Below are 23,935 nucleotides of genomic sequence, written 5' to 3'. Positions count from 1 at the left end.
TCATCTTAAACCAAGAGTCACCAGTCTCCTGGAACTCAGGGGAACATTTGCGAACTAGAGGAACTATGGCGGTCACTATCTGTGTACGCCAGCCATGTACATGCACCACAATCTCGTGCACACTGCCTCCACCCCTCCCGCAGGGCAATTAGGCTTCTGTTGGTGTTTGTGGAAGCGTCACAACTGGTGAGGGGAGAGCTAAGCCTCCCTTCCCCACCAAAATGTTCAGGGGCTACAACAGAAGGCTTCTTTCAAGCTTTATTTCAGTGGGGAAGGAAGTCATCAGGAGTCTGCAGATGCCAGAAAAGTCATCTACAGGCACATGTGTAGCTTGCAACCAATGTCTTAGGCAGATGCATCGTAAAGAAGAATGACCTTGCAAACACTCTGATGATTACACCCCTCAGTTTCCAGCAGAAATACAACATAATATGTAGAGGAGTGTATCAGGAGAGGCCTCCAATGCATAGTTATCATGGCTTGTGCTTCATTCACACTAAACACTGAGCTTGACATCTCACATACACACTCCTCTCAGAATTCCCTTGCAAACTATTGTTGATTATTCTCTTGATAAATAAGCAAGTTGGGAAACACTTTTCCTTCAGTAGGGCTGCTTGAACAAATTAATGTGAACTCTGATATGAAGTGGCCTGCTGGGCAACTTTTCCAGATTGCAACTTAATTGATCTACTGGCCTTCAGACTTCTCAAATATTCTGACTCTCTTCTTGGTTAACTGCACTTTTTTCATTGCGGAAATGGGATGGAACAGACTTATCAGTGCACATGTGCCAACGTGACGTAGACCCGAAGTAGACTGATACATCCATTTATGGCCAGCTACTGTTGGCCAATGAGCCCCAGCATCCTCAGTGCCACTGTTAAGAGATGGTGGGGAGCTTCTCTCAATTCACACACAGCATTATTGGTCATACACCCCCCCCAAAAAAATACTAATTGCTGCCCATGCTTGGGTTTCTTACACAGTCATGCCTGCCCCTTGGATGTATTTAAGGAGATCTGTTTATGAAAAGTAAGCATATTTGTTGTTTGGGGTGCAGTATGATGCTTTAGAGATCTGTGGATGAAGGGTGATATGCAAATTACCATATTTTTTGCTCTATAAGATTCTCTTTTTCTCTCCTAAAAAGTAAGGGGAAATGTGTTGTACGTCTTATGGAGCAAATGCAGGCTGCGCAGCTATCCCAGAAGCCAGGAACAGCAAGAGGGATCGCTGCTTTTGCTGCGAAGTGATCCCTCTTGCTGTTCTGGCTTCTGGGATTCAGAATACTTTTTTTACTATTTTCCTCCTCCAAAAACTAGGTGCGTCTTGTGGTCTGGTGCGTCTTATAGAGCAAAAAATACAGTAAATAAACAAACAAACAAACAAACAAACAAACAAATAAATAAATAAATAAATAAATAGGTAAATTCCTGGGAGAGCTAAGGCTTTCAGAGTAAGCAAGAAAGAAAGCAAATAAGCAAACAAACAAACTATATGTCCCTCTTAATTAAGGATAAGTTGTGACTAAGTCCCCAATTAGCTGCAAAACCCGACTTTGCATTTGAAAAAAGGGGTTAGAGATTACAATCAGAAATGCAGGCAAGCATAAGTGTCCAAGAAACCCCAGGCTGATACTCTCTTCCTAAAGCTTTCCTGCAGTACATTCATTGCCTTTGAGAGCATTGTAGTAATCTGAACGGAAGTTACCAAAGCACAGATCACTTGTATTACCTAATGTCAAGATAATCACATAATGGCATATCACAAAACAGACAGAACATACAATGGCACTTTCTGAGAAGGGTGATGGTTCACTGCATTCCCCACACCCCACCCAAAAATACAGAGATTGAAAGAGATATTTGGATATTTGCCACCAGCTAATCATTTAATAGATGATACTTTGCTCATTTTCATGTAGTTACATGATTTAAAAGTCAATTATATACATAATGAGGAACTAGATCTTCCTACTTTTCTGCTCAGATAGTCCTAACGGAGATTATGTGCTGTACTGCCAATGAATATCGTTCCAGAGGAACACTCTTTTTACGCATCCCCAAAGATGTATTTTTCACACCAGACATTTCTCAGAGAGAGGAAGAAAACACTGAAACATTCCAGGTCTTGCTTTTTTGATATGGAATGATGTGATAAACCAACAGAAAGTAATGATATCCCCACTCTGAAAGGCACGTGAGCGAATTCCGTGGATAGTTATTTGAAAGTAAGTTCCACTGGGTTAAATGCAATTTATTCCCAAGTAATTATGGGTATGAATGTGGCCAGAAATGCATGTTTAACTGAAGCTAAGCCACATTAAACTAAGTGTGACTTAAAGGTAAAGGTATCCCTGCCCGTACGGGCCAGTCGTGTCCGACTCTAGGGTTGTGTGCTCATCTCGCTCTAGAGGCCGTGAGCCAGCGCCGTCCGAATACACTTCTGGGTCACGTGGCCAGCGTGACGAAGCTGCAGCTGGCGAGCCAGCACCAGCGCAGCACACGGAAACGCCGTTTACCTTCCCACTATAAAGCGGTACCTATTTATCTACTTGCACTTAAGAGTGCTTTCGAACTGCTAGGTGGGCAGGAGCTGGGACCGAACGACGGGAGCTCACCCCGCCGCGGGGGGTTCGAACCACCAACCATACGATCAGCAAGTCCTAGGCGCTGAGGTTTTACCCACAGCACCACGCGCGTCCCCAAGTGTGACTTACTCCTAAGTAAAACACAATTGGGATTGTGCAAGAAAGAAAGAAAGAAAAGGAAATACTGGAAGACTCATTCCCAATTATAAACTGTGTTGAAAACAAAATAATTATTATTTGCCTGCCCTTCATCCTAAGGTCCCAGGGTCAGTTACAACATTAAAACACAATATTAAAATTCCTGCAATGCGGGCCATTGGACCAGATGACCTTTGAGTCAAAAAATATTTTATTTGGAAAGAAGTATTTCTTAAAGATTAAAGCTGTTAAGAGGTCAGAACGTCCAGTCACTTAATGTGGTACAGTCAACATTCCTCACATATAATTTTATTTTACTCAAGAAAGAGATAAAGAAAAAACCCACCACAGATTTGTATTCTAGAGGGGAAAAATAAGTCAGCCAACGTTTATTTTATGTACTTTTTTGGTGTCAATTCATGTTGTGTCTAGAATGTGGGGCAATTCCAGACAGAACAGACAATACGACAATACCTCAAAGAGGAGGGTTGTTTTAAACCAGCCATGACTTACAAGGGGTCTGGGGGGTTCTCATGTTACTTTTCCTTTCCTTAGAGGGGCAAAAACTTTACACCAGTAATATGAGGATGCTTCTGTAATGGATGACACAAATGAAGCTACTAGGAACATTAACGGAGCTAGGTCTTCCTCAATGGTCCAGATTTTGTTGTGCTCAAATGTTCTATGGGAAAAGATCCTGCTAAACCTTCTTAGATACACTAATAGACAAAATTGTGGAAACCTTTAGGAAAAGTTGTATTTCTGAGGTTTGAGGGCTTATCACATCAGTCTTTTTAAGAATAATACCATAAAAGTATATATCATTAGACGGATAATTTAATGTAAACTATAATGCAACAAACTGCGCTGAGTTATCTTTATTCTATCAAAAGTTATAGCCAAATAAACCAAAATAAACACAACTGCCTTATGTAACAAGGAGTGGATTTCCTTAACTCAAAACTGACCAATGGCAAACAGAGTGAAGAGAGCTGACTGGTCACCTAGAAAGCAATGCAGTAGCCCTGACTAAAGGCCAGTCACTGACTACAGAACAGAGAGGGAACCTCCAACCTGTGGCGTCACTTGGGCCAAGCCCACCTGCCACACAGCCAATATCATATACGGACATCCGATGAAGTTGAATCTGGGCCAGAAATGGATTTGGAGGCAAGGTGCTTTGAAGCACCAACTCTCCGCTGATTATCAGGGCTTCAATGTACAGAGCAGGCCTCTCTGCAAAGACCAACAACCAGCCAATCACAAAGAGAGTCCTGCATAGCCAAGAATCAGCTGCACAGCCAACATCTTATTTGGAATCCATCTTCCAACTGAACTTGATAGTAGTAGCTCGTGAAAACAGAGAGATGGAGCCCTCTCCGTGAAAGTTCAGGTAGCCATAGCACATCTGAGCAAAGAGTTCCACCATGTTTGCCTCAGAGGAACTTACGTAGATCCACACCTGCAGCCTACAGAAAACCTCCTCTAGATATTACTAGAAGTGCCAACAGTTCAATTTGGCAAGTTTACTAGCATTAGGCTAGCCACACTTCTTCAGTCATATCCCCAAGGCCACTCTCAACATCTAAACTGATTCCTCCACTGCTCCATTTATCATTATCCAGATCAGCTCAAGGGACCCAATCCCTCCTGGGAAGCTTTCCAAGGCCACATGCTAATTAGGGGCAGGTTCAGAGGCAAATGTGGGCATAGAAACAAATGTAATTTTCCCCCTTCGTTCACTACGCTAGTTTCCACATAAACTCATATACCCTTCCCTCCTCTTTATCTATATAAGCAAGAGGCATTATTAAGAGTTCAAGGGTGCATTCCAGTCACGGGGGGACACTCCAGGAGGCTACAAAGCAGAATCAGTAGGGAGTGTGGCCTGGGGAAAGCTCTGGGGGCTAGATAAAAGAGGCTTCAAGGGCCACATTCCGCCCCCAGGCCTGAGGTTCCACGGCCCTGATCATAGGGCTACAGTCCCCTTGCTAAGTTCTACCATTACTGTGCATTAAGTCATCACAAGTTATGCCCATGATCTGTGGCAATCTATATCTGCTTAACTAATTCAATCTGCTGCCTAATTCTATTCACACCTTGATCAAGTTTAAGGCAACTTGCTTCTGGTTGTGTTGCATCACAGCATGTGACCAAACACGATGAGGCATGATTTAACTCAACGTTTAATACATTTTGCTATAAACAGGAGAAAAGGAAAGAATGATTAGATACAAGGTTTAAAGGTGTTTTATTTTGTTTTGGAAACAAAACAGCAGACTCTGATTTATATCTTTGTAAGCAGTTCATGAAATAATTTGGAAAAAGATCTAGCCTGAGTAACCTCTGAGGTGAGCCTGAGGAAAATGCCTGCCATCGTTCAATTACAATCAGAAATAACACCCAAAGCCACATGATCACAGAAGCCATCAGCCACAGCTGACTTGCACTAGGACACATGGTTGATTATAATAACATAGGAACATATATGGGTCAGATCAATTGCCCTTCTAGTCCAGCACCCTGTTCTTGCAGTGGTCAATCAGACAGTATTAGAAACTGAGATATATACGGTAAGCTAGGTGTTACAATCACCAAAACAGAATGTTGCCATTTGGGGACCAGACAGCTCTAAAGTTCTATTGTTCAAAACGATTTTTTGGTTCCTGCAATTCATTCTCATTGTGCAGATAAAATATAACGGATAGAATTCTACAGGGTGTGTTGCTGCTGTGTGAAAGCTGTCAAGAGCCAAGGATCCCCAGGTACGCACATCCCGATGGTGGAGACGGCAGGTGCCATCCTGCCACCCCGGCATCTTCACTTGGCAGCAAGTGGCCAATAAGGTAAAGGTAAAGGGGACCCCTGACCATTAGGTCCAGTCGTAACTGACTCTGAGGTTGCAGCGCTCATCTCACTTTACTGGCCGAGGGAGCCAGCATACAGCTTCCGGGTCATGTGGCCAGCATGACTAAGCCGCTTCTGGCAAACCAGAGCAGCACACGGAAACGCCGTTTACCTTCCTTTTGGAGCAGTATCTATTTATCTACTTGCACTTTGATGTGCTTTCGAACTGCCAGGTTGGCAGGAGCAGGGACCGAGCAATGGGAGCTCACCCCGTCACGGGAATTCGAACCGCCGACCTTCTGATCGGCAAGTCCTAGGCTCTGTGGTTTAACCCACAGCGCCACCTGTGTCCCTAAGTGGCCAATAGCCAGGGGCAAAATGCTCCTGGCGCCTGGAGAATTCTGAATGCTGCAATCAGATGTCTATAGGATGCCTGGTGCTGAACACAACACCACCCTCACCACCTGCAGTTCCCAGAAACTTGGTATAATCTTGCACACTGCTTTGCTCACATCTACACAGCATGAAATGCATTTATGCACCAATTATTTTAGATCCACTGATTATGTCCTTTTGCTACAACCGATGTGCTACAATCAATGTGATTGTGACATGAAAATGTGTGTGTTGTTTCTAATCCGTTCCAAGACAGAAGACTTTGCGTTTCAGAATCGCGCTGAGCAGACTATATTCCTAAAGAGGAATCAATGGGGTACAACAAAGCAGAGCTCAAAATGATCAGCTTGCTGCTGGACAAGGGCTGGATAAGACATGTTGAGCCACTGCCTTCATTCCAGTTCTTCTATAAAAGGACACATTTGTTAGGAACTGCAGACTCTTAAAGGCATAGCTGAAGGCAGGTGCTTTTCCTTCACTACATGGTCTCCCACCCTATGTGCAACCTGAGGGTCTTGGCTGTGTTTCTAGTAAGTCCTGATGCTATAGTATGCACAGTGGTACCTCGCAAGACGAATGCCTCGCAAGACGAAAAACGCGCAAGACAAAAGAGTTTTCCGTTTTTTGAGTCGTTCCGCAAGACGAATTTCCCTATGGGCTTGCTTCGCAAGACGAAACGTCTTGCGAGTTCTTGCGAGTTCGTTTCCTTTTTCTTAAAGCCACTAATAGCCGCTAAGCCGTTAATAGCCGCTAAGCCGCTAATAGCCGTGCTTCGCAAGACGAAAAAACCGCAAGACGAAGAGACTCGCGGAACGGATTAATTTCGTCTTGCGAGGCACCACTGCATTTCAGTAGCCTCCTGCCTGTCAAGTTCAGGGAGCCCCTATTCACCCGTATCAGGCTCAAAGCTAGGCACCTGGTCCAAGTCCTCAGCCAGTGGTCCTGCAGCCTCTAACTTGGTATTCTGCTTACTGCTGGACTCCAGTGTCAACATCATAATGCACTCCACGAAAGTCAAATATGCCTCTTACTCATCAACCAAATCTCCAACCTCTATGGGGAAAGGGAGGGGCAACATTACAAAAACTGCCCCATCGAAAGGCCGGTCACCAGAGCCAAACTGACATGCTTAGAATGCAACTGGAGTGAATTCATACCTGCTGAAGCAGTCAAATGCCTGCTTTACCTTACACCCAGTTCACCAAGCATTCACTGCACCAGACCTCAGTTGACTTTAAATAGCTTTGCAGTGGCACAGTCAATGTGGATGCAGTTACAAACTGTACATACTAAAGAAACCACATGACTTGCTTCACCTGGACCACAATTTATAACCATCTGTTCAACCACCATATTGTCCACTTACCAATGTGGTCACAGCATTTGGTGCAAAGTCAATTGCAAGGTAAAACTAAAGCTGAAGTATTGGTTAGGTCTGTCATCTGTCAAATATTTTCTGTTTTATATACTACATTAAAAAGAAGTCCAGATCATCAAGATCATATCTGGCAACGGTCTAGGAATAACTTGAAAATGATTAAGTGAAGGTAACATAACAACAGCCAGTTCTACAATGTGCTACATCGTTGGACCAGGGAATCACTTTTTAAACAAAAAGATGATTGGTGTGACAGATAAAAACCCTGTTAAAACTGCCACACTGTGTTTGTGATCTTGACTGCAAAAGAAGTGATTGACTTCTCTTTTCACCCAAACTTAAATAAGCAGCAGTCTACATATAGACAAGGTTTACATTTGCGAATCATGCTTCATCGTCCAAGTCTGATTGTAGGCAATTGACTGAGGAATAGAAAACAACCATATTTAAAGGATATTCAAAAGCACAATCTTGGCTTCTTGTTTTAAAGACTCACAAGCCCATTTTCCTAGCACAAAATATGTCTTGCCCCAATACAAATGTTACAAGAATTCTATTCTTAAAGTAGCTTGCTTTTCATTATTTAATTTCACCCTAATAAAACATTTATTTTCAAAATACATTTATACTTTTAAAACTAGGATGAACTTGATCTGGCATCACCTCTAACCTCTTAGGTAGGTGTTAATTATCACTGTGTTTTTATCAAGCTCAAGCCCAGAACATGAACAACAAAAAAACCTACATGCAGAGCAGGAACTGTGATATTTATATCCTTTCAGAAATATGTCTACGGGGTGCCTTTATAGAACATAAGCTACCCATTTCCAAATGTTTAGAGAATAGGTTTTCAAGTAATAACGTCAGAATTTGTTTGGGGGGAGGGGCACAGCTCTAAATATATATGAACACAGTGAATGCACTTCTCATCTTTTGATTTGTTATCTCTCACCATAATTTCTGCATGGATTCAAACATTACAAATTTTATTAGATTATGAATTCATTTAGTTATGGATTTTACATGACTGCTTTTACCTGCCTACACTCTTGAGATTTGTTCAGCGGGCATGAAACACATTGCTCAAATGTTCCTGCAGCATTTTGTATGCATTGTCAAGTTTCACACTGCTAATCTCCTAACAAGCTCAATTTGGGGATTTTTAATGCCTTTAGGCCAGTTTTCAAAGTCCAGACACAAGCCCTGCAAGTTTGTTTTTTTTTTAACCAAAAACTCACCATGCACCAAGAAATTTTAAATGCACACAGCAATCAACATTCCAAGACAAAGATTTAAAGGTATTTGTTGTTGAAATATAACAAAGCAATCTACCTCCTTATGTGCATTTCTTTTATAAAAAAATTCCCTGTCAGTTGTGTAATACATTTTTAATTATGATGTGCAAGAGTCTGCAAGAGAACACCTGATCAATTAATCATGAGTGCCTTCTTAGGTCTCCTCTGTGAATTCTAGCCTTGCACGTTTATCTGGCATGTTGTAGGCATAATACATTTCAATTAGCTCCCTTTGAAAAAGAGGCCACCCATTCTTCAACAGAAATTCCAGCCACTTTTCACTGCATATAGAACCATCTTTAAGGGTAAAATGCTCTTCAGCAGTGAACAAGCACTGCTTTGAAAGATGGAAATAAAACCATATGGAAGCTTTTTTAAAAAAATGAACAAGCATGCCTCACAACGATACAAATGATTTCCAAGAGTTGACATCCTAAAAACTGAAGCTTTTTGCTTTTGTTTAAAGAACAGATATTTTGCAATAATTCCAAATGCTCTGAAGGATGAGCGTGGTATGTCATGCTAGCATCACACGAAGGTGTAAACCTTAACCTTAGACACAAAACCAGGGAATTCTTACAAGTGTAGAAGTTGCAACGCAACCATGCTGTTCATATATGGAGTTTCCTCATTCATTCAAATGCAGGAGGTACACCTGTGTAAACCATCTTCCATAAAAGTGGGTCTGTTCCCTCCATTGGAATGAATGAATGAGGCAACTTGTACATCCAAATGCACACACAGATCTCTAGAATAGGATTGGTTATACAGTGGTACCTCAGGTTACATACGCTTCAGGTTACATACTCCACTAACCCATAAATAGTACCTCGGGTTAAGAACTTTGCTTCAGTATGAGAACAGAAATTGTGCTCCGGCGGCGTGGCAGCAGCAGGAGGACCCATTAGCTAAAGTGGTGCTTCAGGTTAAGAACAGTTTCAGGTTAAAAATGGACCTCCGGAACGAATTAAGTACTTAACCCGAGGTACCACTGTACAGTGGGACGCGGGTGGCGCTGTGGGCTAAAGCCTCAGCGCCTAGGGCTTGCCGATCGAAAGGTCGGCGGTTCGAATCCCCGCGGCGGGGTGCGCTCCCGCTGCTCGGTCCCAGCGCCTGCCCACCTAGCAGTTCGAAAGCACCCCCGGGGGCAAGTAGATAAATAGGTACCGCTTACCAGCGGGAAGGTAAACGGCGTTCCGTGTGCGGCTCTGGCTCGCCAGAGCAGCGTTGTCACGCTGGCCACGTGACCCGGAAGTGTCTTCGGACAGCGCTGGCCCCCGGCCAATAGATGTGAGATGGGCGCACAAACCCCAGAGTCTGTCAAGACTGGCCCGTTCAGGCAGGGGTACCTTTACCTTTACCTTTACCACTGTACAGTATATACTTCCTTACATGCAAGCATTCCTACCAAGTTTTGACTTTCTAAAAATAGATAACAAACCAACTCATATGTGAACATTTAAACTGCATAAACAAAAATATCAGACAGAGATCATTTGTTTTGAGTTCAACCAGCATGCAGGTTTTACTAAGTTTTACTATGATTTTTGCTATGAAAGGTTTACTAAATGTTTATTTACTAAGATGTCCATTTGGAACATCTTACATAGCCCCAGTTTCAATGAATGGTAGTTGCCCAGCTGCCACATTGAAATATTAGACAACTTCTATTCATTTCCATAGGCACCCAACTGATTTATACCCAGCATAAATGAAGCAATGTTGATATGATTCAGTTGAAGAAACTAAAGTCAAGTCAGACTGGTACCTTTAAAATCATCAATTACCATATTTTAATAGCAATGATCTGACCTTTGACTAAATTTATTGTGAACAATAGTGAGCAGCTTTTGTCTTCACAAACTTAGCAAACTCTGCAGCTCCAAAATTAAACTGCTTCAGTCTGTAATTCTGCCTAAAACTCACTTTATATTCCAAAATGTTCCTACAAATGTAGGCTGGTTATTATTTCTCCATAGGCTTGCAATCCTAAGCATCCTTTTAAGTCCCACTGAAATCAATAGGGTGTGCCTTAAAATAAGTTTGGTAGGAAGTTTATTTGTTGTTTAAGCTCTATAAACGTTTAAATGTCCCTTGCTGTAAACGCAATTTTAACTGCATATTATAAAGACTATCCCTAACACTTATTTTTGCTTGACCACTCACAATGTAATCTTATATCTACATACTCAGAAGTAAGCCCAGTGTGTTCAGTGGGATTTGCGCTCCCATGTAAGTGTGTGTATGATTGCAACCTAAGAGGTTCAAAATTATAGAACTTACTTTGAGTTGTAGATATATATCTCTTTTGGATATATATCTCTAAAGCACAGGTACCTAACCTACAGCCCTTCAGATGTTATTGGACTCTACTTCCCATCATTCCTGGCCACTGGTTATGCTGGCTGGTGCTGATGGGAGCTGGAGTCTAACAACATCTGAAGGACCGCAGGTTAACCATCCCTGCGGTCCTTCAGATGTTAACTATATGAGGAACAGCCAACTAAGAATGCTAAAGGGAGGCTAGGATGACAAAACCCTTAACAAAAGGGAATGGACCACTTAGATGGCTGAATATACCTTTTTAAACTTCAGCTGCTAAAGAGAGAAAAGGGGAAGAGCAAATTAAAAGAGAGAGAGAGAGAGAGAGAGAGAGAGAGAGAGAGAGAGAAGGGAAAGGTTTTCTGTAATGATATCCAAAAGTTAAAATAAAACAGACACAAGACCACAGTCAGTCCCTAAATAAAATAAAATTTATCATAACTTGCTGTGGTATTTTATAACCCTGAAAACTATCAAACATAACAGGACAGATTCCCACAAGCACAAACCACCATACTAAAAATTATCTATAATCTGAGGAGCCCACAACAGTATTCTAAAAGGCATTCTGCCACATAGCTTCTAACAATTACACAGCTAAAGAACATACACCACAGTTGACATCCAGGATTGGTAAGACTTTGTTTTCAACAATATACAGTGGTACTTTGGGTTAAGAACTTAATTCGTTCTGGAGGTCCGTTCTTAACCTGAAACTGTTCTTAACCTGAGGTACCACTTTAGCTAATGGGGCCTCCCGCTGCCGCCGCACCGCTACCGCACAATTTCTGTTCTCATCCTGAAGCAAAGTTCTTAACCTGAAGTGCTATTTCTGGGTTAGCAGAGTCTGTAACCTGAAGCGTCTGTAACCCAAAGTACCACTGTACTTGTAAATTAAGAGTGCTGGTGCTAACTGCTGGGTGACTTGTCTACAGAAACATGACTCCAGTGTTTATTTTCAAAGCTCCATACAACTGTTTCTTAATGTCACTAGTATTCTCCTGGTAAAAAAAAAAAATTATTAGCCCAGTATTTGTACATTTGTTAGATAAAAAAGGTCTTTCATTTCCACTGAACCTGAAAGTCTTTTCAAAAACCAACTGAGGACGAAAAGGATTCACCCCTTCATTACAACTAATCTGTTGGTTTCTCCCATCTCCTGACAATATTCAAAATGTAATGATGGTTTCTATTTTCTTTCAAAAACTTGCCTCCAAAATGAATCCAGCAAACAACATAAGGCATAAGTTAGCATAGTGCCCTAGAACACGCCCTATAATAATTTCTGATAATTAACACTTTTTCAGAAACATCCTGATTCTCATCAAGCCATCATTGGTTTTATGCCCATCCACACGTTTAATGAAACACTCAGCTGCAGCAGACAGTTTGGATATAACATAGAAGCCTGCAGAATTAGCATTTTTAGTGATAAGACATTCAAAATGTACTTAATTCTCAGCACTCAATTTTTATTTCTTCTACAGCAGCACCCTAGAGTGCAGAACTTAAATATGTTTAAGTAGCAACCAAGGATTGCTAATTTCAGAATGGAAGGAAAACTGACCCGGAATGTACTGGCTCCTCCTACAACACCCCTTCATGAAATATTATTAAAATGGCACAAACTCTGCAGATTAGATGTTCCACAACTGAAATCCTTTGGACATTGACTGATAGGTGGGTGGTAATATGAGCAAACCTCACCTTTTGCGCTGCTTTAGAGGGACTCTTGTTTTTGCTTCCTTTAGGTCTTCCTCTTGGTCTTTTAGGAGATGGCTCTCCCATTGGTTCCTAAACACAGGAAAACATGCTATTGTGGCAAGAATCTCAATAAAGATCTGAAACACAAGGTAGGACACTTAACATGCACAAAACGAACAGTGTCAGTTACTCAATCAGTTTCAATAGTGAAATAAAATAAAAAGAGCAGAAAAACATTAACGTGAGTGCATTTTACTAAAATATTGTTCATGCCTACTGGGAGTGAATGACAAACTAATGAAAATGTGTGTATGTTCTGACACTTTGGATAACTCTCTCCAATCTTTACATAAACTTCCCCAACCTTAATAATAAAGGATGACGTTTGCAATTCTAACCATTCATGGCTTTTCACAATCAATTTATAATTACTCATTTGATTTACATTTGCAATCACATAAGAGGTTTAACTTCAATGTAGATTTCCAATATGAAAGAACTTAAAATACTGAAGTCTGTCTAAATTATAGTTTTTTTAAAAAAAAATCTGAAAGTTACGAAGAGAGTTGTGTCTTGTTCTATAGCTTAATGTTGTATATTGTGTAGAGCACTGTCCTGGTAAGCCTGGGCTTCAAGGTATAAAAAAACTGGTTGTTTTCACTCTGTTCCCCAATGGCTTCTCTGTTTGATAGTAAATAAAATCATCATCTGAATATGATTTCAGTTTTCAGATATTCCAAATATTTATTCAGTGAATCATATGGACTAAAAGAAAATATATATCCATCTCCTCCACATCCACTTCCAAATACTGAACATTTCATTTGGATTACAGGATGCGGTAAGACTAATTAAATTCAGTTTGTTAAAGGAGTCTTGGAATTCTCCCTATTGGTAAACTCTTGGGCTAGAAAGGAAATTTAGTGACACAATATCCTTCCAAAGGAGTCACAACAGAAACAATGCTGAACACTGAATGGGAGGGGGGAAAGAGGGGAGACACATGGGGGGGGCTCTTTCTGTGAAATCCACTGGAACCCTAAACATTCCATTCTCAAATCTCTCTCACACACACTTTTTGCGAAAACAAAAAAAAAAACAAGCTGCGGTAGTAGGTGGGTGAGCTGGGAAAGGGAAGGAACGTCGTGATAGCTCAACAAAGGTAACGCAAGGGGAGGGGGCTTGCAATCCTTCCGATAGGTATTTTATTGCATTTCGCTCGAGAAAGGGGGGGGTGGACATAGGAGCGGCTGGGCGTGAGGACTTTGGGGGTGCTCATCCACCCTCGTTCTAAGAGGCGCCCTTTCAGAGGCGTTTCTGGGCTCAGATCGATTTGCTGATCATCTGATTTGCTCTGAAAGGAAGTGGTTTGACGATAATGAATGAAGTAAACTTTTTTTAAAAAAAAGAAAGGGGGGGGAGAGAAAAGCCCGCGGAAGTCAAGTTTTAAATGCACTTCGCGTATCCCTATTGCCCGATCGCTATTTCCGAGGATCTCGAAAACACTGCAAGCAGCAGCAGCAGCAGCAACGCCGGCCAGGATGCAGTTTTCTCCATGCCGGCTCCGCAGAGCTACAACTGCAATGCTTAATTGGTTGCATTCGCAGACTTGTGTGCGTGTGTGTAGTAGAGAAAAAAGCCCGGTATCCCCACTGGCCTGTTTACTTAGAGAAGTACAAAGTATTTCTGGCGTTCCCACTGCCTTGTGCAAAGAGGCAGCGAGAGCCAGGCGTCTTTCTTACATGCTCGGCGAGCAAAACCCAGCTCGATTGTGGACTGCAGGAAAGTGCCCGAGGAGATTGGGGGGGGGGTCTCCCAAGCCAGAATCACCCCTCCTTAAAAAAAAAAAGCAAGCCGAGTTTCCCGGTGCGTGGGGTGGAATGTGATAACGCAGACATGCAGGCGATCAGGGAGGGTCTCCTTTTGTACATATGCACCGAAGGAGTGTGGCGCGTTTTTTAAACCCCCCATAGCCAAGATAAGGAGGACGGGTCGGCAGTGCCCTCTGGGAGACCAACTATACACACACACAAAAGACTGAGACGTAGCAAAGGCAGTCGGGGAGTCCAGCCTGCCTGCTGCTCCCCTTGCACACCCCTCCAGTTTAAAAATCTGCTCGGAGCGCTGGTTGGTGGGATCCGAGCTGCTCTGCGCTCCAGAGCCAAATAAACCCTCCCGGGCACACAATAGAGAAAGGCCGAGGGAAGTTTTCGCCTTTTAAAAAGAAACAAGCGCGCGCGCGCCTGGAGAGACAGACAGACGGACAACCCAGCACACACACACGTCCCTCTGTCCTCGCCAAGAGGGACTCCCCCCCCCCCCGCATCCTCTTTCCCGCAGTCAGCAAATGCACCCGCCGCCACAACAATAACAGCAGCAGCAACCACCACCACCGTCGCATCTCCAACCACGCGCCGCTTCCTCGCCGCCGGGCACGTGCCCTCCCGGTGTGTGTCCCCCCCCCCGCTCCTCCGCCAACCCGGCTTTCCGCGCGCTCTCCGCGTCCAGGCTACTAACTTGGGGTTGCTTCCTGGGTCTGCCGCGACCCCTCTTCGGGGGCTCCGAGGTGGCAGGTTGCTCCTGGGAAGCGGCGGCGGCGCTTCCCGAAGTCGAGGGCTGGCCGGCTCCTTCGCCTCGCGCGCTCATCGTGGCTCCTGGCTTGGGCTGCAGCCGCGCTCTCGTCGCCTCCGCGCTCGCTCGCTCGCTCGCCCGCCCGCCCGCCCGGCCAGGCACCTCGGAAGAAAGCGGCAGGCGCCGAAGGCGAGCTCGCGTGCGCGCTGCCCCCAGCAGCAGCAGCAGCAGAAGCACCACACCGGACGTCCTGGTGCTGCCAAAAGGAGAAAGGGAGGAGGAGGAGGTGGCGACGACGGCGGTGGTAATAATAATGGTGGTGTTGGGTGTTTGCTGCAGCCTCTTTTTGCAATTTGGAAAGGCAGGAGGACGCAGCTTTTGGAAGGGGGCTTTCCCCCCCTTTTTTCCTTTTTTTGCTTTCGGGGGGCTGTGGGGGGGGGGAGAGAAGTCGAGGCTGGCTTGCAACGCCGCCACGAGAGAGCAGGAAGGGTGGGCGGTCGGGCGGGAGGCGCGCGCTCCTCGTCGTAGGCGAGCGGGGGCTCCGCAGCCCTCCGGTGCGTTTCAGCTCCAGAGGAGACGCATGGCAAAGACGCGCAGAGGACCCAGCGCGCCTTTCGGCTGCCTTGAATCAGGCACGCCGGGAGAGGAAGAGAGATCGGAGCGGGGGGGGGGGGCTTGAAAATAGAGCTATAGTTGGATAAGCGCGGAGGGATTGGACGACAAGGGTCTCTCTCTCTCTCTCCTCCTCCCACCCCCAAAACAACCACCACGATGCTGGAGCCTGGGAGTGAGCTGCCTGCTGGGGATGGGAATAGGAGATCCCTGCCCCCGGTGGCAACTGGGATGAGGGTTGTGAGGTTTTTTTAAAAAAATGAATGAATGGGGAAATGGGAGGGCGTTGGGGGACGGCGGAGGGAAAGGCCACCATGAGGAAAAGGAGACGGCAAAGCTACCGGGGGGACGGCGGTTGGGGCTGGTTTTGGACCAAAGAAATTACAGTATTAGAAAGATAGCAGCAATGGATGGAAGCGCAGCCCCCCTGTAACTCCTCAAGTGGCCGATCAGTTTTGGTGCCCAGCAGGAATGCAGCAACTACAACTGGTACCTGTCAGATGTTGGTACTGGTAGCCATTTTGGGGCCAGGCCAGCAAATACTGTTGAAATTCCCTCCCAGCACATACAACAAGCCTTTTTGGGGTCGGACTGGGCCTCAGAGACCAGTACAACTCAAATTATCTCCCGGGGTTAACAGTTCCTGCTCTGTGCCAGCCACAGTGTGTTTGGTTCTGCTCTTCTCCTCTGAAAACCTCCATAAATTAATCAGGGGTTGCTTTTTCTAGGTGGCATTTTTCAAAACGACTACTAAGGTGACTCAGATTTCCTCCTGGGAAAAGCATCACTTTCTGCTATTCAGAGGTACCAAAGAAGTTGGCACGGTGGACACTGTCAAGAAAGAAAGAAAAGGTTGCTTCTGAGAATCTTGCTCTACGCACACCAAACTATGGCTGGGTTCACACATAACGCTAAGCCAAACAATGGCTTAGCCTGAATGAACAAAGCTGTGGGTACCCAAAGGAAAAAAAATGGCATCCATTTTGCTGTCTCCCCAGCCCTGCTGCCCTATCCAGAACCAAGGTGGTTCTTGGTTTGATGGCCATAGTTTGCTTGGGAGAGACTGGCAACAATTCAGGGTCCACATGGAATGCCAAGTCAAACCATGGCTTAGCCTCTTATACCTGGTTGACCATATTCTGACATAACTTTTTATTATTAGTGATCACTTTTATTTGATGGGTGAGTTCTGATCCCTTTTTTCCTACCTTTTAAGAAATTAACCGACTGGTCAAAGAACTGGAAAGTTAGGATCAAAATCACCACACAACATTCATTTATCTCCTCTCTCCATTTGTTTCGTGGCCTTTCCTGGCTCGTTCTGGTTGCCGTTCACAATGCTATGGTGACAAAAACCTCAAATGGCAGAACTGCCCTCAAACTCTAGACCAGCCTTGCCCAACTTGGTGCCCTTGGTGCTGGATTACAGCCATCATCATCCCTGAATATCAATGATGCTGGGTGAGGCTGATGATGGGAGTTGTAGTCCAACAGGCCCTTGCCTGCCCGGGGCATTGTCAATGTCTCAGTTCTAGTAGTCTCATCCGCTCATCTCAAACCTTATTCTCCTCATACCTTGCTTCATATAAAAAATAAAATTATTATTATTATCCACATTCCCGCTTAAATCCATTGCTCATTCTGCACCCTTCCTTTTGCCTCTGAGCTTCTTTACCTCCTACAATCTTTTCTCAGTGTAAGTTTTTAAACCTCAGCTGGGCTGACAGCATTCTCGTTCCTCACAGAATTTGCCTGTAAACTGCTTAAGTTTCCTGAACAAACATTCTGAGCTATCCCATAAGCTCAGCCAATCTGTGCTAGAGATCTGCAAGCCACAAAAACAATATTGATACTTGGGACTATTATAAGTTATCTGAATACAGAAAACATTCTTCTATGTGATGCATGTGTATACTTGCATGTCTGTGTGTAAATGGGTGGCTCGTTGTTAAGTTCGATTTCCACTGATAAATATCAACTCCAAACGCATCGAGACCGAGAGGCCAAATGTAGCTCTTCAGTCTTCTCTATTCAACCTTCCAAAATATTTGGCGATCTACCCCAAAATTAATCCAAGCCACACCTCTTACTGGTCCTCCTGCTCCCAACTGCTCACATGCCTCTGTGGCCAGAAGGTGTCCTTGGACAGTGATAATTCGCCTCACTTGTTTGGAGGGCAGATAGAGAGGGACCACTGTATGGGTGGAATGTAGACTAGTGTCCAAAGGGAGGAGTCATATCCATTGCCTCTGGCCCCACCCATCCCTGTCATGTGGCCCCTGGGAGGATGGACTTGAGGGAAAGTGGCCCTTGGGAGGACACTTGGGACTGAGCTGGCTGTAATGGACACCTCAGAGGCAACAGGGTCAACTCAAGATGAAAATGTTAGGGCTTTGGGCAGTGCAAGGGTAGAGTGGATAGGAAGATCAGGGAAATGAGAGAGTGGAAAACCTGAAGATGCTGATGATTACCTGTTCCAAAGTAGGGACCAGGAACACAAGTGTTCTCTCTGACCTGACATCTAACATAAGGTATGCCGGTGGTCCTTGGAGTGGTCTGGTATGAATTCTTGGGGCGGGGTCAGACTCTGGATCTTCAAAAACAAGATGTCCTCCAGAAGCAACCACAGAAAATGTTATGATGGGGAATGGATGATAAGCAAAGTTTGACAGCTTCTCCAGAGCCTTACATAGTTTCTTATATTATTGTTGGTATTGTTATGACTTGTATGCTACTTTTCAGAATCAGATCCTCCCAAAGCGGATTAACAGTCAAACAACTTTGTTAAATAATCATTCAAATCAGTTAAAATAACTCAGTAAATAGAAAACAGTCAGGCAGCAGATAAACAACAACAGACCAATGTTCAGCCACTGCAGTCCTTCCCAAGACAGGATCACATGTGATATGTCACAATCAGCTCAGTTTGTCTTAACCAAAAACCGATTGATAAATGAAGATCTTTACACCTCATGTAAAGGAAGTCAAAGTGAGAGTCTCATGCAACTCTTGAGGGAGAAAGTGGGGGGCGGGGCACCATCAAAAAGGTGGCATCTTCTGTATCCACCAATTTTAGCCACTGGTAGTTCCAGGATCAGGACTTCTGAAACTCACAGGGAGTGCAGTCAGTCTTCAAATAACTCGGTCCTAAACTGTTAAGACCATAACTAGCACTTTGAATGGGGGCCTGCAAACAGCTAGCTCGTGCCACTGGAGCAATAGGCTCCAAAACAGCTGGACAGCTGCAATTTGCACTAACTGAAGCTTCCAAACCATCTCCAAAGGCAGCCCCTCAAAGCATATTGCAGATGTCAAGGTTAGATGTAACCAGGGAATTGATAAATAAGACCAGAACTACCATACCTGCAGTGGACCATGGCTGGTGTATCAGTCCGAGCTGATAAAAGGGGCTCCTACCCATTATGATCACCTGCGCTTCTGTAGATAACAAGTCTAGGAGCTAGGATAACAAGTCGGGCAGCAGCAGGACTGCAATCCCATCCAGAACTGGTTGAACGTCACCTTCTAAATTAAGTGACTTGCCCACCCAAAGCAACTCCATCTTACCTGGATTAAGTTTCGGCTTGTTCCCAAGCAAGCAAGCAACCTGAGTTTCCTGGAATCTTTGCAAATGAGTAAAAAGAAGCAAAATGGGCTTAAAATGAGACTAAGAAGTAGTGTGAAATCCTGGTGTGGAAAGGGACCTCAAAGACAGAGCAGAATGAACACGGATTTCTGGGAGAAACTCATAAGGATTATGTTTCCCACCTGGTGGGGTTAGCCACTCGTAGGGATGAATCAGTTTCAGTATCTCATTTTTCCAACCTTAAGTCCCCCCCATTTTTGCAGAAATTTGCAACTTACTTTTAACAATCCTTACGAGTATTCCTCAGTGGAAATTTCACCAAACCAACATATTTTTGTATACTGTTTTGATTAGTGTTGCAAAACCCGCTTCAAAAATGTCTTTTCACAAGCCGTTTCCCCTAATTATGTTTTATATACCGTATTTTTTGCTCTATAAGACTCACTTTTTCCCTCCTAAAAAGTAAGGGGAAATGTGTGTGCGTCTTATGGAGCGAATGCAGGCTGCGCAGCTATCCCAGAAGCCAGAACAGCAAGAGGGATTGCTGCTTTCACTGTGCAGCAATCCCTCTTGCTGTTCTGGCTTCTGGGATTCAGAATATTTTTTTCTTGTTTTCCTCCTCCAAAAACTAGGTGTGTCTTGTGGTCTGGTGCGTCTTATAGAGTGAAAAATACAGTATTCTATAAGCTGCCCAGTGTGGCTAGGGAAACCCAGTCAGATGGCCCCGGAATTATTATTATTATTATTATTATTATTATTATTATTATTATTATTATTATTACTACTACTACTATTATTATTACATTGGATATTTGTATGTTATTTTCACTAATAGCACACATTCCCCAAATAATTAAAGTTTTGTAAACATTGTTCGGTACAAGAACACCTGGCTTGAGAGCAGTACATGTGAAAAGGATCTAGGAGTCTTGGTTGACCACAAACTTGACATGAGCCAACAGTGTGACGCGGCAGCTAAAAAAGCCAATGCAATTCTGGGCTGCATCAATAGGAGTATAGCATCTAGATCAAGGGAAGTAATAGTGCCACTGTATTCTGCTCTGGTCAGACCACACCTGGAGTACTGTGTCCAGTTCTGGGCACCACAATTCAAGAAGGACACTGACAAACTGGAACGTGTCCAGAGGAGGGCAACCAAAATGGTCAAAGGCCTAGAAACGATGCCTTATGAGGAACGGCTAAGGGAGCTGGGCATGTTTAGCCTGGAGAAGAGGAGGTTAAGGGGTGATATGATAGCCATGTTCAAATATATAAAAGGATGTCACATAGAGGAGGGAGAAAGGTTGTTTTCTGCTGCTCCAGAGAAGCGGACACGGAGCAATGGATCCAAACTACAAGAAAGAAGATTCCACCTAAACATTAGGAAGAACTTCCTGACAGTAAGAGCTGTTCGACAGTGGAATTTGCTGCCAAGGAGTGTGGTGGAGTCTCCTACTTTGGAGGTCTTTAAGCAGAGGCTTGACAACCATATGTCAGGAGTGCTCTGATGGTGTTTCCTGCTTGGCAGGGGGTTGGACTCGATGGCCCTTGTGGTCTCTTCCAACTCTATGATTCTATGATTCTATGAACATCGTTACAAAATTCAGATAAGTATGACTTAAAGAGGAAAGCTGTGTTTTGGTCTCCCATGTCGGTTCAAGAAGTGCAAACCTAGGTAGTTTCTCATTAAATGCACTTCCTGTGATGGACATATCTATTCTTGTGCACATTGGTACTTGAACCGCGTCACAAAGTGCAAATTCAGGAGGATAGATGTGTTTTGGTATGCTGGCTCAAGAAGTGCAAAATGAGAAGTTTCTCATTAAAGGGCAAACAAAATCAAATTTCTCTCCTGTCCCTCACTGCTAGCCTACTTCCTTGAGAACTCTGAAAAGTTAATACTTTAATACACTTCTCCTGTGAATCTGGTACACATTAAGCCAGAAGAGTTTGTGGGCGAGATGAGCTACAGGTTTGGGAGCAGTGACCTAGAACATCTCTGGATTTGATGCTATGTCCAAACTAAGATGTATTATAAAATAGAACAGATGTTTCAACCAGGTCATCCTCACAGTACTTTCCTCCAGAAACCCTGGGTAGCAAACAAATCTGAGGCTACTACTGAAGTGGAGATTTTTCACTATTCCCTCAAATCAGGTTGATTTTTAACCCTCTTTCATCCCCCTGTTCCGAAATGTTAGTGCCATTTAGAGACGTGTTTCACTATCGCTACACAAAGATGTCGTCACATTGTCACTGGGTAATTTAAAATACAGGCAACCCCCCATTTATGCACATTCAATATGTGTGTGACTGCACACACACATGCACACATCGTGCCAAACCCAGAAGTGACCCCCAAAATCAGAAAAAGAGGTGGAACGGGGTGTTTGCAGGCTTTTCCAATGGGGTGCGATTTCACTGGTGCACACGGTGCCTCGGAATGTAACCCCCACATAAATGGGGAGTTGCCTGTATGTGACTATTTAGATAAGTGGCAAAAGGCATAGAATCACCAGTTTAGCAGTGGTGGTTAGCCGTGGAAACAGGAAAAAGGGTGCCATGTCCAATTCACAAAATTTTAAATCTCAAAATGAACTTTCTATTTCTTTTCCTTTCTCTTTGAAATCCTTTAAAAAAAAACAGAAACCCGAAACGTGGCTTCACTTTTAATTTTAAAAATGCTATATTGACAAATATATTGTCCCCCAAAATATTTATGTTCTACTTTTGTACCAAAATATCAGGAGGCACAGGTTGGGCTGGCTCCAATGTTGGCTAGTTCCTGATACCACTTTATCCCATACCAGGCTTTTTGAACTGACAGCATTAATCTACGTAACATAATATGACAGTTGAGTAATTGTTCTTTACCGATTTTGATCTTGTGTTTTCAAAGAGTTTACTGATTGTTTTGATGTATTTGCTGTGCTGTGACTGACACTGGGGTAGTTCATAGCAGAGGGTGGAAAATGAACCCAACGAAATAAATAAATTCCACTAATGGCGATAACCTGTCTCTATCAGCAGATAGCCTGAACTTTAGGGAAGAAAAGTATTATAGGCATGAGACTTGTTCAGACAATTGTTAAAATGTACATTGTAGTATGACTCATGGGATGGGTGGGTTGATAGAAATTTTACTATTGTTTTTGGTTGTATAAATGATTACTACTTAGCAGTGTTTATTCTGCTTGCTGCTAGGAGATAAAAGCATCCCAACTAGAATTGTGAACTTGCTCGCCGTTACATGCACAAAAGGCCTACTGAAATTCAAGGGGCGTATCTGTTCTTGCCTCTGCACAGGAATGCAACAGAGAGGGAGACAGAGAAAGAGAGTGTGTGTTTAAATACACCCAGGGTGGAATCTACACACATATAAAAACTGTTCTGAAAATGCTTTTTAAAAAAGCATTAAAAAAATAATACATTGAATTTTCCATAAGGCTCACCATCACCATCTAGTGTCACGTTGTATATTGCACTTAAAACACACTTAAAACCTTTTATTTGCAGGTAGTTGTAGGTGTAGCTGAGTCCCAGAAGCTTTAAGACTTTGGTTTGATGCAAAATTACCTAAAAGCAAGTTCCACTGCAATCAATGGGATTTATTAGGCTCATGCTCGCTGAACATATATTCAACCTAGGTTGACAACATTTGTGGTCCAAAATGTTGCAAATCCCCTAAGAGGATAGTTTTTATTCAGGGATTCAGCCAGACCTTCTAGTGCCATGTAAGGCTACCAAAGAGGGAGCAGGAGTTCTCCTGAAATGATAGTAGAGGGCAGGATGTGTGGTCTGGGTGCCTATGGAAAATATGCATTACAGTATTCTGGTTTATACAAGCCCTAAATTATTGTTGTTCACCAGAAACAATTAGCAAAACTGCAGGCCTGTGAGTGCAGGGCTGCAGAGACCATTTTGTCCTAACAATGGCTGACCCAACGTTTCTCATTGGTGTGGTATTTCATTTCAGAACTGCTTTTAGTCTGTAAACATTGTAACATCTAGTGATGATGAGCAAACCCACTTAGACTTGATTTGTATTGGGACCAGTAATTAAGAGTGATATTAGAGGGCTTATCATCATCATCATCATCCCCCTGATTTCAGTCTAAGTCAGATTAAAAACTATGGGGAGAGGAGAATGGGCTGGAGTTGTGCACATTATGACCATGAGAGATTTGTATAGCGCGTGGGGTGATTACAAGTCTTAGTAACAACACTGGGAGTCCTTTGGCTCTAGCACTTCCTGTTCATATCCAATGGGAGTCTGTGACAATGTTAAGTGAAGATGCTGGAACATTCTGATGCAATTAATAGTTCCTAAACTTCTTCCAAGGAATCCACGCTTCCTGGGAATCCAAACATACAGAATTCAGGGACCATTCAAGACTGCAAATATATTTATTTCTCTTATATTCACTTAAATGAAATAAATAACTTGCACTCATGTGCACACAAGTCCGTTGCAAAGCAGATTCACGTATATG

General features: G+C 43.5%; 1 protein-coding gene and 1 long non-coding RNA gene across 4 annotated transcripts in view; one reads left to right on the top strand and one right to left on the bottom strand.

The window, feature by feature from the left end:
- Window positions 1-16,092, bottom strand: part of HMGA2 (high mobility group AT-hook 2) — a 138,671-nt gene extending 122,579 nt beyond the window's left edge. Inside the window, exons 1-2 of one of the 3 annotated variants that reach the window (XM_082239914.1) lie at window positions 15,191-16,092; window positions 12,677-12,763 (exon numbers count right to left, since the gene is read on the bottom strand). In XM_082239914.1, the coding sequence (XP_082096040.1) occupies window positions 12,677-12,763; window positions 15,191-15,319 (216 nt within the window). In that variant the 5' untranslated portion in view covers window positions 15,320-16,092. Of the gene's footprint in view, window positions 1-12,676; window positions 12,764-14,415; window positions 15,126-15,190 lie in introns of those variants that run through there. The other 2 variants (XM_082239915.1, XM_082239916.1) reach the window with 2 other exon arrangements.
- On the top strand, window positions 15,430-17,864 carry LOC309541773. The gene is made up of 2 exons (XR_014223916.1): window positions 15,430-15,548; window positions 16,585-17,864. It is a non-coding gene; the product is annotated as an uncharacterized lncRNA (long non-coding RNA).
- Window positions 17,865-23,935: the final 6,071 nt, after the last annotated feature.

Source organism: Podarcis vaucheri, assembly GCF_965113315.1.
Source record: "Podarcis vaucheri genome assembly, chromosome: 10".
NCBI classification, from domain to species: domain Eukaryota; kingdom Metazoa; phylum Chordata; class Lepidosauria; order Squamata; family Lacertidae; genus Podarcis; species Podarcis vaucheri.
Note: the sequence above shows the minus strand (reverse complement) of the source record. Positions and strands in the feature narration are given on the sequence as shown.